This window comes from Rhincodon typus, chromosome 12 (assembly GCF_021869965.1).
Source record: "Rhincodon typus isolate 14 chromosome 12, sRhiTyp1.1, whole genome shotgun sequence".
Classification (NCBI taxonomy): Eukaryota; Metazoa; Chordata; class Chondrichthyes; order Orectolobiformes; family Rhincodontidae; genus Rhincodon; species Rhincodon typus.
Genome location: NC_063343.1, coordinates 60,927,177 through 60,942,564, shown reverse-complemented (window position 1 = coordinate 60,942,564; position 15,388 = coordinate 60,927,177). Strand labels below are relative to the sequence as shown.

The 15,388-nt window shown below is 42.4% G+C and overlaps 1 protein-coding gene across 2 annotated transcripts in view; it reads right to left on the bottom strand.

The window, feature by feature from the left end:
• The window catches only part of larp1 (La ribonucleoprotein 1, translational regulator), a 116,040-nt gene that overhangs the window by 52,736 nt on the left and 47,916 nt on the right, over nt 1-15,388 (bottom strand). For both annotated transcript variants that reach the window (XM_048603811.1, XM_048603812.1), the window contains exon 2: nt 9,702-9,763. In XM_048603811.1, coding sequence (XP_048459768.1) covers nt 9,702-9,763 — 62 coding nt within the window. The remainder of the gene's footprint in view (nt 1-9,701; nt 9,764-15,388) is intronic.

Genomic DNA, 15,388 nt, shown 5'->3' with positions numbered 1-15,388 from the left:
TTGTGATTTTAAAGGCTAACATTCAGTTGAAATCAAGGCAATTTGCAGTTTCGTGATTAGTGAGAAGAGCAGTACCATCGCAAAGCAGCAATGGAAATAGCTTTCCTACTTGGTTTTACCTATCTTTGCAAATCCACCTTTACCAGCATGAACTTCTTCAAATCCAATTTCAAATTTGCTTGTCCGACTGGCACGAATGACTCCATCTGAATTGCTCTCTCAAGATATACACCACATTACTCAATGTCAAGTTTCACACTGAAATTGAGATAAAGACCAACTTTCCATCATTTAAAACATTTTTGGTAACTCAAACTGTAATAATTAGATATGTACCCTTATCAATTCATATTTTCCATACATGTTTTAGAGGCTTATGACGTTTTTCATTAATTAGAAATAGCTCTCATAAAAATAGGTTGGCAACCCCTGATGTAGAGTGAATGGCTTTCAATACATAGAGAAAAAGAGTCCTGTAATGTGTACACAAACTGTCTCGTAATGTAAATTGTGTCCAGTACAGCTGGCAACTTGAAAGCTACAAGAGCTAATTTTGGATCCTCGAGGGTTCTGTGCTGACTGGCTCATGGAGCAAGAAAATGAGAAGGTAAACGAGCAGGGCAGTATTTTAAGGTAAGATCTCTGAGCAGATAAATTTGGTTTTCAAAAAGGAGGGCAATGGGAGAGTGCGGCTTGGGTCCACAGTACTCAACAGATAAACTCCTTCCAATTCCAAATGTAGCATGTAATCATAATCTACTTCAGGAACATTTCCAAAATTGTTTTGTTTAAATGTTTAAAAGCGTGCCTTCACACCCAGGTTTAGTCAGTGGTGCATCCTGGCAAGAAACAGTTCAGCACCTGTGCATCACATAGCCAATTGTTCCATTTCTGTGCAAGGATAATCACCTGCAAAGCTACTGACTTCAATCTTCCTGACTAGCTGTGCAGTAGAGACCGGTGAGGCGAAGCACGCAGCAACTTGATGCTTCCTGCACAGGCACACATCCCTACCTGTGTTTACTGCAGCAATCCTATTCAAATGAATAATGTGGGGACACCTTTCCAAAGGTGAACTCCGCAGGGGTTTCTGAGGTATTCCCAAGAGATGCTCAGCAAAATCTATCTGAAGCTATAAAAACAAAAGTTGCTGGAAAAGCTCAGCAGGTCAGGCAGCATCTGTGACAAAAAAAAGTTAATGTTTCACATCTGGTGACCCTCAGAACTTCTTTCGCACTGGACCCTAAACGTTAACTCTTTTTTTTTCTTCACAGATGCTGCCTGACCTGCTGAGCTTTTCCAGCAACTTTGTTTTTTTTCCTGAATGACAACATCTGCAGTTCTTTCTGTTTTTATTATCTATCTTAAGCTGTGATTTGCAAACTTTTTAAGCCTACAACGTTATCAGTTTTACAAAAAACAGCTTCCATAAGCATTTCACTAAGAAACAGAACACTAAGCCTGGGAATTTAAAATTCATGAGTGAAGTCTTAGGAGGAAAGATGGACTGATTGCAAAGGGTGAAAGAAAGAAGACGTAAACTCTGGGATGGTTCCAAGAGTTGTGTGAAGGAAGGTTGTAGTGGTTGTGAGATGGAGATATCTAAGAGTCTGGAAATGGGAGTGCCAAAGTAACAGAGAAGAGGAATCTGCTAAGTGAGTACACAAAAGCCAGTGGAGACTGAAGAGAAGGATGAAGAATGTAAGTTTGAGCCAGTATATCGCTGCAAGGATGGTCATGAAAGACCATCATCCACTGCAAGCAACAGACAGAAGTGAGCCAACTACAGCTTAGGATCTCAGAGTCAATCTGCTTTTCATGTTACAATTCACTTTAATATTTCTGAAAACAGATATGTTGCCAAAGCTTGCGATCTTGCACTCAGCAGGACAAATGTAATAATGCCAAGCCAATACCAAATGCGAGAATTTCAAGCAAACCACAAAAATTTACAATTTACAGCAGAAAAGGGTACTACTTTTTCTTTATTTGTTCATGGGTTTAGGGCATCGCTGGCTAGGCAGCATTTATTGTTCATCCCTAATTGCCCAGAGGCCAGCTGAGAGTCAACCACATTGCTGTGGGTCTGGAATCACACGTAGGCCAGACTAAGTAAGGATGGCAGTTTCCTTCCCTAAAGGACATCAGCGAACCAGAGGGTTTTTCCAATAATCAACAATGGATTCACGGTCATCATTAGATTCTTAATTCCAGATATTTATGGAGTACAAATTCCACCATCTGCCATGGCTGGATTCGAACCTGGGTCCGACGAACATTATCTGGGTCTCTTGGATTAATGACCAGCGATAATACTACTAGGCCATCACCTCCCACACTGATGATTAGCAGGTCAACTCTGGTTAACTACAAGCTGTCCAACTCTGGGTAATTCAAAACTGATAAGATTTTCAGAGAACACATCCCTGTATGTGAAAATATGTCACTTCTTAGAGTGTAAATGAGCCACAGTACAAGCTCGACTGATTACCTTAAAATGGTTGTAAAAGGATGCAATCAGTGCAAAGATGTCCTGCTTTGAATTTCAGAGCCACCGTGGTTTTCTTACTATTTATTATTTTTGTGTGATGTGGGCGTCTTTGGCTGGCCAACATTTATTGCCCTTCCCTAGTTGCCCTTCAGAAGGTGGTGGTGAGCTGCCTTCTTGAACTGCTGCAGTCCACCTGCTGTGGGTTTACGCACAATGCCCATAGGGAGGGAATTCCAGGATTTCGACCCGGCAACAGCGAAGGAATGGTGATATATTTCCAAGTCAGGATGGTGAGTGGCTTGAAGGGAAACTTGGAAGTAGTGGTGTTCCTATATATCTGTTGCCCTTGTCCTTCTAGATGGAAGTGGTTGTGGGTTTGGAAGGTGCTGTCAGAGGATCTTTGAATTTCTGCAGTACATCTTGTAGATTGTACACACTGCTGCTACTGAACGACGGAGGAGGGAGTGAATGCTTGTGGATGAGGTGCCAATCAAGTGGGCTGCTTTGACTTGGATGGTGTCAAGCCTCTTGAGTGTTGTTGGGGCTGCACTTATCCAGACAAGTGGGAAGTATTCCATCACACTACTGACTTGTGCCTTGTAAATGGTGGACAGGCTTTGGGGTATCAGGAGGTACGTTACTCACCACAGTATTCCTAGCCTCTAAACTGCTCTTGTAGACACTGCATTTAAGTAGCGAGTCCAGTTGAGTTTCTGATAATGTTATTCCCCAGGATGTTGATAGTGAGGTATTCAGTGACAGTAACACCATTGAATGTCATGGGGTGGTGGTTAGATTGCCTCTTGTTGGTGATGGTCATAGCCTGGCATTTGAGAGGCATGAACGTTATTGGTCACTTGTCAGCCTAAGCCTGGGTGTTCTCCAGATCTTGTTGCATTTGGACACGGACTGCTTCTTACGAACAGGACATACTTGGGAAACTTTCCATATTGTCAGGTAGATGCCAGTGTTGTAACTGTACTCTAACAGCTTGGCGAAGGAAGTGGCAAGTTCTGGAGCACAAAAGTCTTCGGTACTATTGCTGGAATGTTGTCAGAGTCCCTAGCCTTTGCAGTAACCCATGCCTCCATCCATTTCTTAATATTACATGGAGTGAATCGAATTGGCTGAAGACTGGTATCTGTAATGCTGGGAACCGCTGCTGGATGCCGAGATAGATCATCCACTCAGCACTTCTGGCTAAAGATTGGTGCAAAAGTTTCAGCCTTATCTTTTGCATTGACATGCTGGGCTTTTCCATCATTGAGGATGGGGATAGTTGTGGAGCCTCCTTCTCCAGTGAGTTGTTTAATTGTCCACCACCATTCATGACTGGATGTGGCAGGACTGCAGAGCTTAGATCTGATCCGTTGGTTGTGGGGTTGCTTAGCTCTGTCCATCACTTGCTGCTTATGCTGTTTGGCATGCAAGTAGTCCCATTTGGTGGCTTCACAGGTTGACACCTCATCTTCAGGTATGCCTGGTGCTGCTCCTGGAATGCCCTCCTACACTCTCTATTGAACCAGAGTTGATCCCCTGGCTTGATGGTAATGGTTGAGTGGGGGATATGCCAGACCATAACGTTACAGATTGTAGATTACCATTCTGCTGCTGTTGACGGCCCACAGCACCTTATGGATGCCCAGTCTTGAGTTGTTAGATCTGTTCGAAGTCTGCTCCATTTAGCACAGTGATAGTGCCACACCACACGATGTGCAGGTGGGATTCCGTCTCCATAAGGACTGTGCAGTGGTCTCTCTTACCGATACCATTATGGATGGATGCATCTGCAGTCAGCAGATTGGTAAGAATGATGTTGAGTATCTTTTTTCCTCTTGTTGGTTGCCTCACCACCTCCCCCAGTCCCGGTCTAGCAACCATGTCTTTTAGGACCCGGCCAGCTTGATCTGTAGTACTGCTGCTGAGCCACTCCTGTTGGTGGTCACTGAAATCCCCCACCCAGAGTACATTTTGTGCCCTTGCCAACCTCAGTGCTTCTAAGAGTTGTTCACCAAGGAGTACGGATTCATCAGCTGAGAGAGGACAGTATGTGGTAAATCAGGAGGTTTCCTTGCCCGTGTTTAACCTGTAGCCACGAGACTTCATTGGGTCTGGAGTCAACGTTGAGGACTCCCAAAGCAACTCCCTCCCGACTGTATATCACTGATCTGCCACCTCTGCTGGGTCTGTCCTGCCAGTGAGACAGGACATATCCAGGGATGGTGATGGTGGTGTCTAGGACATAGTCTGTAAGGTATGATTCCGTGAGTAGGAGTGTGTCAGGTTGTTGCTTGATTAGTCTGGGAGACAGCTCCCCCAATTTTGGCACTAGCCCCTAGACGTTAAGGAGGAGCACTTTGCAGAGTTGACAGGGCTGTTTCTGCTGCTGTCCTTTCCGGTGTCCAGGTCAATGCCTGGTGATCTATCCGGTTTCACTTCTTTGAGTCCTTGTAGCAATTGGTACAACTGAATCAATAGTCAACCACATTGCTTGGGTCTGGAGTCACTTGCAGGCCAGATCAGGTGAGGATGGCAGATTTCCTTCCCTGAAAGTCGTTAGTGAACCAGATGGGTTAACAATGGTTTCATGGTCATCAGTAGATTCTTAATTCCAGATTTTCCTTTCATTGAATTCAATACTACCATCTGCGATGGCAGGATTCGAACCGGTGTTCCCAGAACATTATCTGGGTCTCTGGATTAATGGTCTAGCGATAATGCCACTAGACCATTGCCTTCCCTTTCAGATAAAAACTGTACGGCTCAACGATTGGCTGACTGAATTCAATACCAGTGTAACAGGCAGAACAAGGACCATGCTCAACCAGACCATTCTTGCAACACCCAAACTAAAATGACTGGTAGATCGGATTCCGCTATTGGGTAGCGCTTGTCAAACAACAAAGTGCAGTATTAGCTACACTAACAACCAATTTAAGACAAGTTAAACTCAACACGGCTTATTTGTACTTCCTAGAACGGACTTGTGTTATATGCAGAGACCTATTTTCTGCAAGCAAAAGCAATGTTTCAGCCTTGTGCCTTTTCTGAATTATAAAGGAAGCGATTATAGTGCCCCAGTTCTTTACTCCTTGGCCTAAGCCAGTCAGAATTTATTTGTCAACTGTCACCCTTTTCTTAGTATAAACTGGCGTGATCATTTCAAATTTGGCATTCTTGCATTTGCTCTGTTAAGCACAAGGCAAAAAACTTCAGTAACATGTCTCTTTTTCAAGGAATATTCAAATTCTGTACTACCAAACAATTCACTTTGTTCCCATCTTGCAGGTGATGATCGTGATGAATAGATGCATCATGTTAAAAATAGCACTAAAGGCTGCTTGTGCTATATTATTCCCTACATGATTGCAATTCAAAAATACTGACTAGCTGCAAAGAAGATAGGAGTATGCCATTCAACCTCTCGAGCTTGCTCTGCCATTCAATGTGAACATGGATGATCATCAAGCTGAATACCTTAATCATGTCCTCCCACATATCCCTTGATCCCCACAGCTATACCGACCTCCTTCTTGAAAACACAATGTTTTGGCCTCAACCACTTTGTGCTAGTGAATTCCACAGGCTCACCATCCTTTGGGTGAAGAAATTTCACCTCAGTCCTAAGAGGTTTATCCCTTATCCTTAAACAATGACCCCCGGTTCTGGACCGTCAGGAACATCCTTCCTGCATCTAATCTGTCTAGTCTTGCTAGAACTTTGTAGGTTCATTTGAGATTGCATCAGCCCCGCCCCCATTCTTATAAACTCCAGTGAATACAATCCTAGCTGACTAAACCTCTCCTCATTCATCAATCCTGCCATCCCATGAATCAATCTGGTAAACTTTGCTGCACTCCTTCTATAGTAAGAACATCCTTCCTCAGATAAGGAGACCAAAACTGCACACAATATTCCAACTGTGGCCTCGCCAACGTCCTGTATAATTGCAGAAAGACATCCTTGTTCCTATATATAGATCCTCTCACTATTAAGGCCACACAGTTTGCCTTTTCACTGCCACCTGCACATACACGGTTACTTTCTGTGACTAATGCACGAGGACACCCAGGTGTTGTTGAATAGTCCCATCTCTCAAATTACAGCTATTCAAAAAATAATCTGCCTTCTTATTCTTGCTACCAAAGTGGATAACCTCACATTTATCTACACTATACTGTATCCACCATGCATGCCAACACAGCCTCCAAATCACTTTGCAACATCCCCGCATCCCCCTCACAGCTTCCCCAGTTTTGTGTCATGCAAGTTTTGAGATATTAAGCACTTTGGATGCTTGCAGGTCATGAAAGGCACATTTATTTACAAAGAAATCTTAGGTAATTTAGTGACCAAAGTTTTTAAAAAAAAATTTATTCGCATCCACAGATCACTATGCACAGCAGTTGTTCAAATGAAGAAATCACATACTAACAATTTTGACAAGAAAAATCAAGAATCTCTATCCCATTCACTTTGGTGTTTGGACTCGTTCTCCGAACACTGCACTACTTCTACAAACACAGAAAATCACACCACACCAGATCAGAAGCCATGAAGCAATTAACTTGGTATCAGTATAAATCTGAAGATACAAACAAGGAACAAGGTTGGATTTGAACTTTTGTACACTGACCTCACAAAAAGGTGCATGCTCCAATGAACCCTGGGTAAAAAAGTGAGAGTGTAGAAAAGTTTACCTATCTGACACCAAACCAAGATTTTCTTTGTGGAAGAAATGAGTATTACTGGCTCCAGGAAGCCCCCAGCACAATAACACTGAAATAACACATACCACTGCACCAGACACTTGAATAGAGAAATAAACAACAATCAATAGAGAAACAGACAATTAGTACAAGAACATTCAGTCCAAAGTGGGATTTCAACATATCATTAGTCCAGGCTTCTGTATTACTAGTCTAGTAAAAGAACCACTGTGCCATATGTCCCATGATTTCAAATCTCACCTGTATGACAACGGGTGAATTTAAACTTTTCATTAAATAAATTTATCACAATAACTTCATGGTCACTATGTCATTCAGGAAAGGAAATCCACCATCCTTATTTGTCTGGTCTACATTTGATTACATCGTAAGAGCAATGTGATTAACTTTTAACTGTCCTTCTTGGGGACAACTGGGCAATCAATTGCATCAAGTTGTTAAGAAAAGATAAAATAACAAAGAAAGATAGACCACTGCCCCAGCAGTATAGCATATTCAAATTTGACAAAAGTACTCTCAGTCCAATCAACCCTGCAAAATCCTCCTCACTAACGTCTTGTGCCAAAATGGTGAAAGCTGTCGCACAGTCTTCAATGTCTATCACCAGGATTGATAATGACAGCACCATAACAACTTAGTAAGCTTAGTCAAGAACAGAACCAGACTACAGTTTGAGTCTGCAGCCGGAAATAAGTGAATCAAATTAAGTGAAAAGCCTACTTTTTTTTCCCAGCCCTTTCATGGCATGGTGAAGTCAGTGCTTGTCATCTATCTTCAACTGCCCTCAAGAAAATGGTGGTGAACCACCTTCTCGAATTTCTATGGACTATAAACGTACATTGCTTTAAGGGAAGATGTTCAGGGTTTTTGTTCAGACACAATGAAGGAATGATGATGTAGCTCCAAATCAGAATTAGGTTTGGCTTGGAGGGGAACTTGCATATATTAATGCTCCTGTGAATCTGCTGCCCTTGCCCTTGACTTTACCAATCAACTGCCTCAAATTCATAAATTCATGACAAAATCACTAAGTATGATCAGCAACAGACCTCGCAAAGACCAAGTCCTGTCTTTAAACTGAAGACACACTCCAATCGCCATGGATAAATCTGAGAAATTCAGAACTGACCTAGCAAACCAATGCAGGGTATCATTCTGGGTCTTCAGCCACTGAAGAAATATATTGAAGGACAACCTGCAACTATCACCTTTACCAAGACAGACAACTAACAAGAAACAGCAGCTAAATGAATAATTCCATTCTAAATGACGGTGGAGTCCCTCGTAAATACAATTGGAGAACCTGGTTGCAAACATGTTTAGCAAGAAAAACCAAGGGGATAATCCATCTCTGCCTTCTCCAGAACTCCCCAATCATTAGACGCCTTCCTTCAGCCAATTCAAGTCAACCACATTGCCAAAAATCAGCTGAGCAACAGATGCAACTACCGATGCCCACAACTTGAATGCAGTCGGCTCCACCATAAGCCAGATATTCCAATACAGATTTAAAACAAGTGCTGACCAAAAAATGTGGAAAATCTCCCAGGTACATCCTATCCAACTGGTACGCAGGTGGCGCCTGGACAGTCAGCTGGAGGAGTGATAAACTCAATGTGGGAGGTCAATACAAATACTAGTACTTAGTAACTGTGAAAGAATCTCATTGATATTAGCATGGCAATTATGCTGGTGCACATAAGTAAATCATACCAAATAATTTGTCCAGTTGCCATCAATAAATTCAATTTTTCGTGTGGAATAAAATATTACGTATAGGCTCTCAATTAGGTACAGGTGCTATTTCATCTAAAATTATGTTAAGGCCTGATCATGTCTTGTACTATCTAAAAACATAGTGCAGAAATACACCAAATATTTTTCAACAGTTTCTCCCAGACTCACGACCTTTGTCACCAGAAGGACAAAGGTAGCAGTCACGTTTGAGTAGCAGCACGTGGATATTTACTTCTAAGTGACGCAATAGCCTGATTGGAGAATATATTGCAGTTTCTTAAAAAACAATGGGTCAGACTCCTGGAAGAACTTCACCATATGAATACTCAAGGCTATTATCACCTTCTCAAGAGCAGTCAGGGATGGACTTGACAGTAGTGTCAACATCTGATGAATGAACAAAACGTATTGTTGGTCTGAGTGAATCAGAAACACATGGCATCTCACAATTTGGACTGGGGAACTGAGAAGAAACAACTCACATTGTACGTCAGCAGCTGACACAAAGATGCAGAATATTAATGTCATAGTATAATTTTTGATATCAACATTCCAGACTACCATGAACTGCCTGACTGGCCTAGCAGGCAAGATCACAAGTAATGTAAATGCTGTAGCCAAAATTATCACAAAAGCTACAAAACACCTCAGCATTTTAGCAAATCAATACTTGGAGTGAATATCTTTAAACAAAAAAAAAAATGCAACTATTAGAAATATCTGTGAAAGTTGGTTGGATTTACCTTGGCTCCTTTCTTTGGTCTTGGGTTCCCTGCTTTGACGACTTTAGCTGGTGCTGGCATTTCTGTAGAGGAGGAAAAGATGAACACCATCATCAATATTTATTCAGTCACACCTGGTCTGAATACTGACAGCCAATTGGCTGAGAGCTGCCCTCAATTGTTGACCCAGGACAGGCGAGATAAATCAAGGGCCCTGGGTGATGGCATAGGGATGCTATGACGTCATATTGGATTCAACCATAGCCTGTGGGGGAACCTTCAGCACCCTTAAACTACAAGCTTTTCCATCCTCTTTATACCCTTCCTATCCTCAACATCCTGCCCATTCCCTCTCTACTGCTACCCTGCCCCAAACCTCTCCACTCAATACAATTTCCCTTCCAAAGCCTGTTCCTTACCACACTCAAACGTGCCCAACATACCTTCCCTTCTCTCACCCCACAGAAGCAAAGCTACATACTAACGGAGTAAAGGAAACCACTTAGATTAAAAAAAGCCACAGTAGAGTAATGACCATTTTTCATCCATACAGTATCATTAATGTTAGATAGCACTAATTTTCCATGTGTCAGACAGATACTCACCTCGATGCTGGTTTCCACCTCCTTCACGCTCTCTCTCCGTGATGCAAGAGCAAAGGAAAGGCACAGGCATTTTTCACCTGGAACTAGGTGCCTCCCAGGGCCATATCACTTCTAGAAACGGTCTCCGGGCTAGACCATACCCTGGAAACAGGGCTCCAGCTGGGAGATGGCACATATTCCAGGCACCTCTGTACTCACTGAGGGTATCTTCTGAGCTCAGAAAAGGTGGTTCCTCATTGGTCCGAAGTGCAGTGATGATATAATAATCAGTGTTACAGCTAGAAAGAAACTTTAACCAATTGGATAGCGGCACGACAGGAGCCCAAAAGCACACTTCGAAACAGGACTCACTCAAAGTCAACTCACCTGATGGTCAGCCACTATTGAAACATCAGATTTATAACAAAGCGAGATCCTAAAGGGCTTAAGAATTTGGAGGTGTCTGAATAGGGTTATCAGCTGGTTGTCGTCAATGTCAGTTCATTCCCTAGCCCTCCCAACACCATCTCTCTTGTACATCATCTCCCACCTCATTCAATTAGGACTTTCAACAAATAGAAAAAAAAACATCCATTAAGTACTCGGATTTTCTATCAATGTTTTCCCCAATGTTTTCCTCCATACTGCTCCATATTCCAGGGCTTTCTCCCACATTTTATCTATACTACCCTAAAACCTAAGGCTTGCATTTCAAATTTTATCCAAACTAGTAACTCTCTTGGAAGGGAAAATGTCAGCAGAGTCAACAGCATGCACAACCAATCATTCGCGATAGCAGTGGAAATTTCTTTCGAAGTGATTGTATCAAGATGTGTATTTTTGGTGGTTAGCATTCTTTCATGCACTTTAGATAATTAAATTTCACCCTCAATTCAGAGTTCTGAAATGCTTATTTCCCATTTGTGCTCATTTACGTATAAAATTAGGACATGTCCGAGACTGGATCGAGATTCTGACTATTGAGAGGCTGAACACATTGCAATGATGCTGTACGGGTTCATGAGCCATCATACACATTACAGATACTACACCGGCTACAGTAATGTTGGTCGTAATCGATATTATACTCTGCCATCGCCAACATCCCCATAAGCAAAGCTAAATAGTAAACTCAAGCAGCTGAATGGCAATGCCATAGCATTTATCTAATAAATTTAACTTAGTACAAGCAAAGAGACAGTGGCAGTGGTAATGGCACTCAACTAGCAATTCAGAATGCCCAAGATTGGGATTTTGGGACGTGGATTCAGATCCCACCATGGCAGCTGATCGAAATTAAAACTCAATCAATAAATCCAGAATTGAGTTTCTTGTGGTTTGCAGGTAGTGTCCCTACCCCTTGATTAGGACACCCAGGATCAAGTCCTACCTGCTCCAAAAGTACGTGATAACATCTCTGAGCAGGCTGATAAAAAAAATTTTTAAATGTGGAATTGAAAGCTATTCTCAGCAACAGTGACCTGGCTGATTAATGTCCATTACAAAACCAAATTTGCTTTCCTAACATGGCCTGGCCTGCATGTGACTACAGGTAAGCATTAATGTGGTTGACTCATCTGTTCACTGAAGTGGTCTAGCAGTCATTCAGTTCAGGGGGCAACTATGAATGGGCAACCGATGTTGATCTTGACACTGATGCCCACATTCTATGGAAGGATAGAAAAAGTCCCAAAGCACTTTACAGTATTAACTGAGTTAAACTTAACAACGAGTCACAAAAGAGATATTAGGATTGATAAGCAAAGGTTTGGTGAAAATGGAATTCAGAGGGCAAAAAAAAATATAGAGACTTAGAGAAGGAATTCCAGAGCTAAGGGCCCAGACAGACGAAGACCTGATTATTAAACATGAAGTAGTTAAAATATGGGATCCATAAAAGCCATGAATGCTGGGTCAGTTGTTAATTCTAGATCTGAGATAGTACCTTTGCTTAACAAAAAATTAAGTTATATGGACCAAAAACCAAAGTATATGGAGTTAGGCCATAGATCAGCCATGATCTCACTAAATGCTGGAACAGGCTTGAGGGACTGATTGCGTACATCTGTTCCTCTAACTCCTATGATTTGAGAACAAGAATGAGAATTCTAACAGTAATAGGACCCAACTTAATTGAAGGACTGAGAATGGGTAATGACTCGTTGAGAGTAAGGATATTGACTGCAGAATTTTAGACAACCTCATATTTTAAGGAGGTTAAGATGACGAGAGATTAACCAGGACAGCAGCAATAAGAGGTGGTGGTAATGTCACTAATTAGCAACCAGAATCCCAGGACCAGAGATAGTAGGAACTGCAGATGCTGGAGAATCCGAGACAACAAGGTGCAGGGCTGGATGAACACACTTGTGAAATCCTCTACATCGGGGAAACCAAGCGGAGACTCGGGGACCGCTTTGCAGAACACCTATGCTCGGTTCGCAACAAACAACTGCACCTCCCAGTCGCGAACCATTTCAACTCCCCCTCCCATTCCTCAGACGACATGTCCATCCTGGGCCTCCTGCAGTGCCACAACGATGCCACCCGAAGGTTGCAGGAACAGCAACTCATATTCCGCTTGGGAACCCTGCAGCCCAATGGTATCAATGTGGATCTCACAAGTTTCAAAATCTCCCCTCCCCCTACCGCATCCCAAAACCAGTCCAGCTCGTCCCTGCCTCCCTAACCTGTTCTTCCTCCCACCTATCCCCTCCTCCCACCTCAAGACGCACCTCCATCTCCTACCGACCAACCTCATCCCGCCCCCTTGACCTGTCCGTCCTCCCTGGACTGACCTATCCCCTTCCTAACTCCCTACCTACACTCACCTTTACTGGCTCCATCCCTGCCTCTTCGACCTGTTTGTTTCCTCTCCACCTATCCTCTCCTCTATCCCTCGTCTATCTGCCTCCCACTCTCTCCCTATTTATTTCAAAACCCCCTTCCCCTCCCCCTTTTCTGATGAAGGGTCTAGGCCCGAAACATCAGCCTCTCTGCTCCTATGATGCTGCTTGGCCTGCTGTGTTCATCCAGCCCTGCACCTTGTTGTCTCAGAATCCCAGGACCAATTGCTCCAGGGACATGTGTTCAAATTCCACCATGGCAAATGGTGAAATTTGAATTCAATAATAACACAAAAAGCTGGTCTAATAACACCCATCTGGTTCACAAACAACATTTATACAGGAACTTTTACAATACAATAATATAATACAAACAGCACAGTAACAGATCCTTCAGCCCACCAAGCCTGCGCCGATTAAGCTGTGGATGACTTAAAAAAATTTTCTACTGTACTCAGAGTACAGTGGTTGAGGAACATGGATTGTACCTGTACTTGTATCTGTTTAAAGGTTTTTTTTTAATAAGTAGAGCCTGCCTTCTTTACTGAAGTTTTCCTAGTTTTGTATTCTAAGCTATTTCAGCTAGAAATACTTAGGACTGCATGTGTATGGCACAAATTTGCAACTTTTAAATTTTCCAAGCAAAAATTGTCCTCAAGAACCTTATAACTTTAACATAAGAGTCTCACAGGAAACCACACCACACTGTCTTCATTTTCAGAAAAACAAATTAACTTTAAATGAGGTCACATTGTATACTGCTCAGAGGAAACATCAGTGAAACTGAGAAGTCATGGAATCAGTTGTGGTGTCAGTCTGGTTTTCAGTGTAGGGATTTTACTGTGATGCCCTGCTCTGCTGGGGCCTTTGACTGTCCAGATGCTTTCTCACTCCCCTCAAGCCCTCAAAGGCAGAGCGACACCTTGTCTTGTGGCTGGAATAATATAACTGCTCTGCTAACTGGCAGTTTTGATTAACCAGTAGCACCCATTCCCCAAGCATGTCAGACAAAGATTTTACTATATCTTTTATCCCTTCACATCATGTCAGCGTGGGACTGGTCTGAGTCCAATTTAGGTCAGGCAAAGTTATTCTTGGGTTTGCTCCCCATTATTTTCACCTCATAGGCCACCCACTTCAAAATGACATTCAGTCCTTATTGCTTTGTTTATAGCTGATGTCCACAGAATTGCTGTATAAATTTGCAAATTATTACTATAACTCAGATCTGTTAAATTTCTGTAGGATTTACAAGAATACAGGGATTGGGAAAGAGAAAACGAATACAGTAAGAAACAATAACAGAAATTGCTGGAAAAAGTCAGTAGGTCTGGCAGCATCTGTGGAGAGAAAACAGTTAACCTTTCAAGTCATGTGACCTTTCAGAACTTCAAACAACTAGGAAAAAAGTGGTATTTAAACTGATGACGGGACACAGGGGAGTTGGGAGATGAGCAAGTAGATATGTCAAGAAGAAGCATAGAGAAAGCAAAGATCATAACATGCAGATGTAGGAAAAGTAGGCCAATCAATTCATTGGGTCTGCTCCAATCAACGAGATTGTGGCTAGTCTGATTATCCTCAATTCCACTTTGCTGCTTTTATCCTACAACAACATAAAAACTGGAGCAGGATAGGCAATTCAGGCCCTACACAGGTAGACAAATGAAGAGATTACTGATAGTAGGCCAGGAAAGAAGAGAAGCTAGATATGTGATAATGGGGACAACAAGTGATTGAAAATGGACTGGCTGTACTGAAAGCAACTGATTTCCTAACATAACTGGAGACAGTGGGGATGGGTAATAGATAAGGACAAGAGTGTTCATGCTCTAAAATTGTTAAACTCAACGTTGAGTCTTGAAGGTTGTAAAGTGCCTAAGCTGAACATTAAGCATTGTTCCTTTAGCTTGCATTGAGCTTCCATGGAGTAATACAGAAACCCCTCACTTAAAGAGGTGGCTGTGTGCCTGAAAAACACATATCATAGATTTCCACCGGACTCAATAATAGCTAGGTTCTTCCAAACATTTTCTGCCCAAATCTAAAGACAAAATGTACAGCGTAATATGCATGGAAATAAGGCCATAAGAAATTGGAACAGCAATAGGTCACTTGGCCCCTTGAACCTGCTCTGCCATTCAATAGGATCATGGCTGATCTAACACTCCTCACATCCACTTTCCTGCCCTGTCTCCATAGCCCTTGATTCCCCACTGATCAAGAATTTATGTCAGCCTTAAATATACACAAGAACTCTGTCCCCACTGCTCCCTGT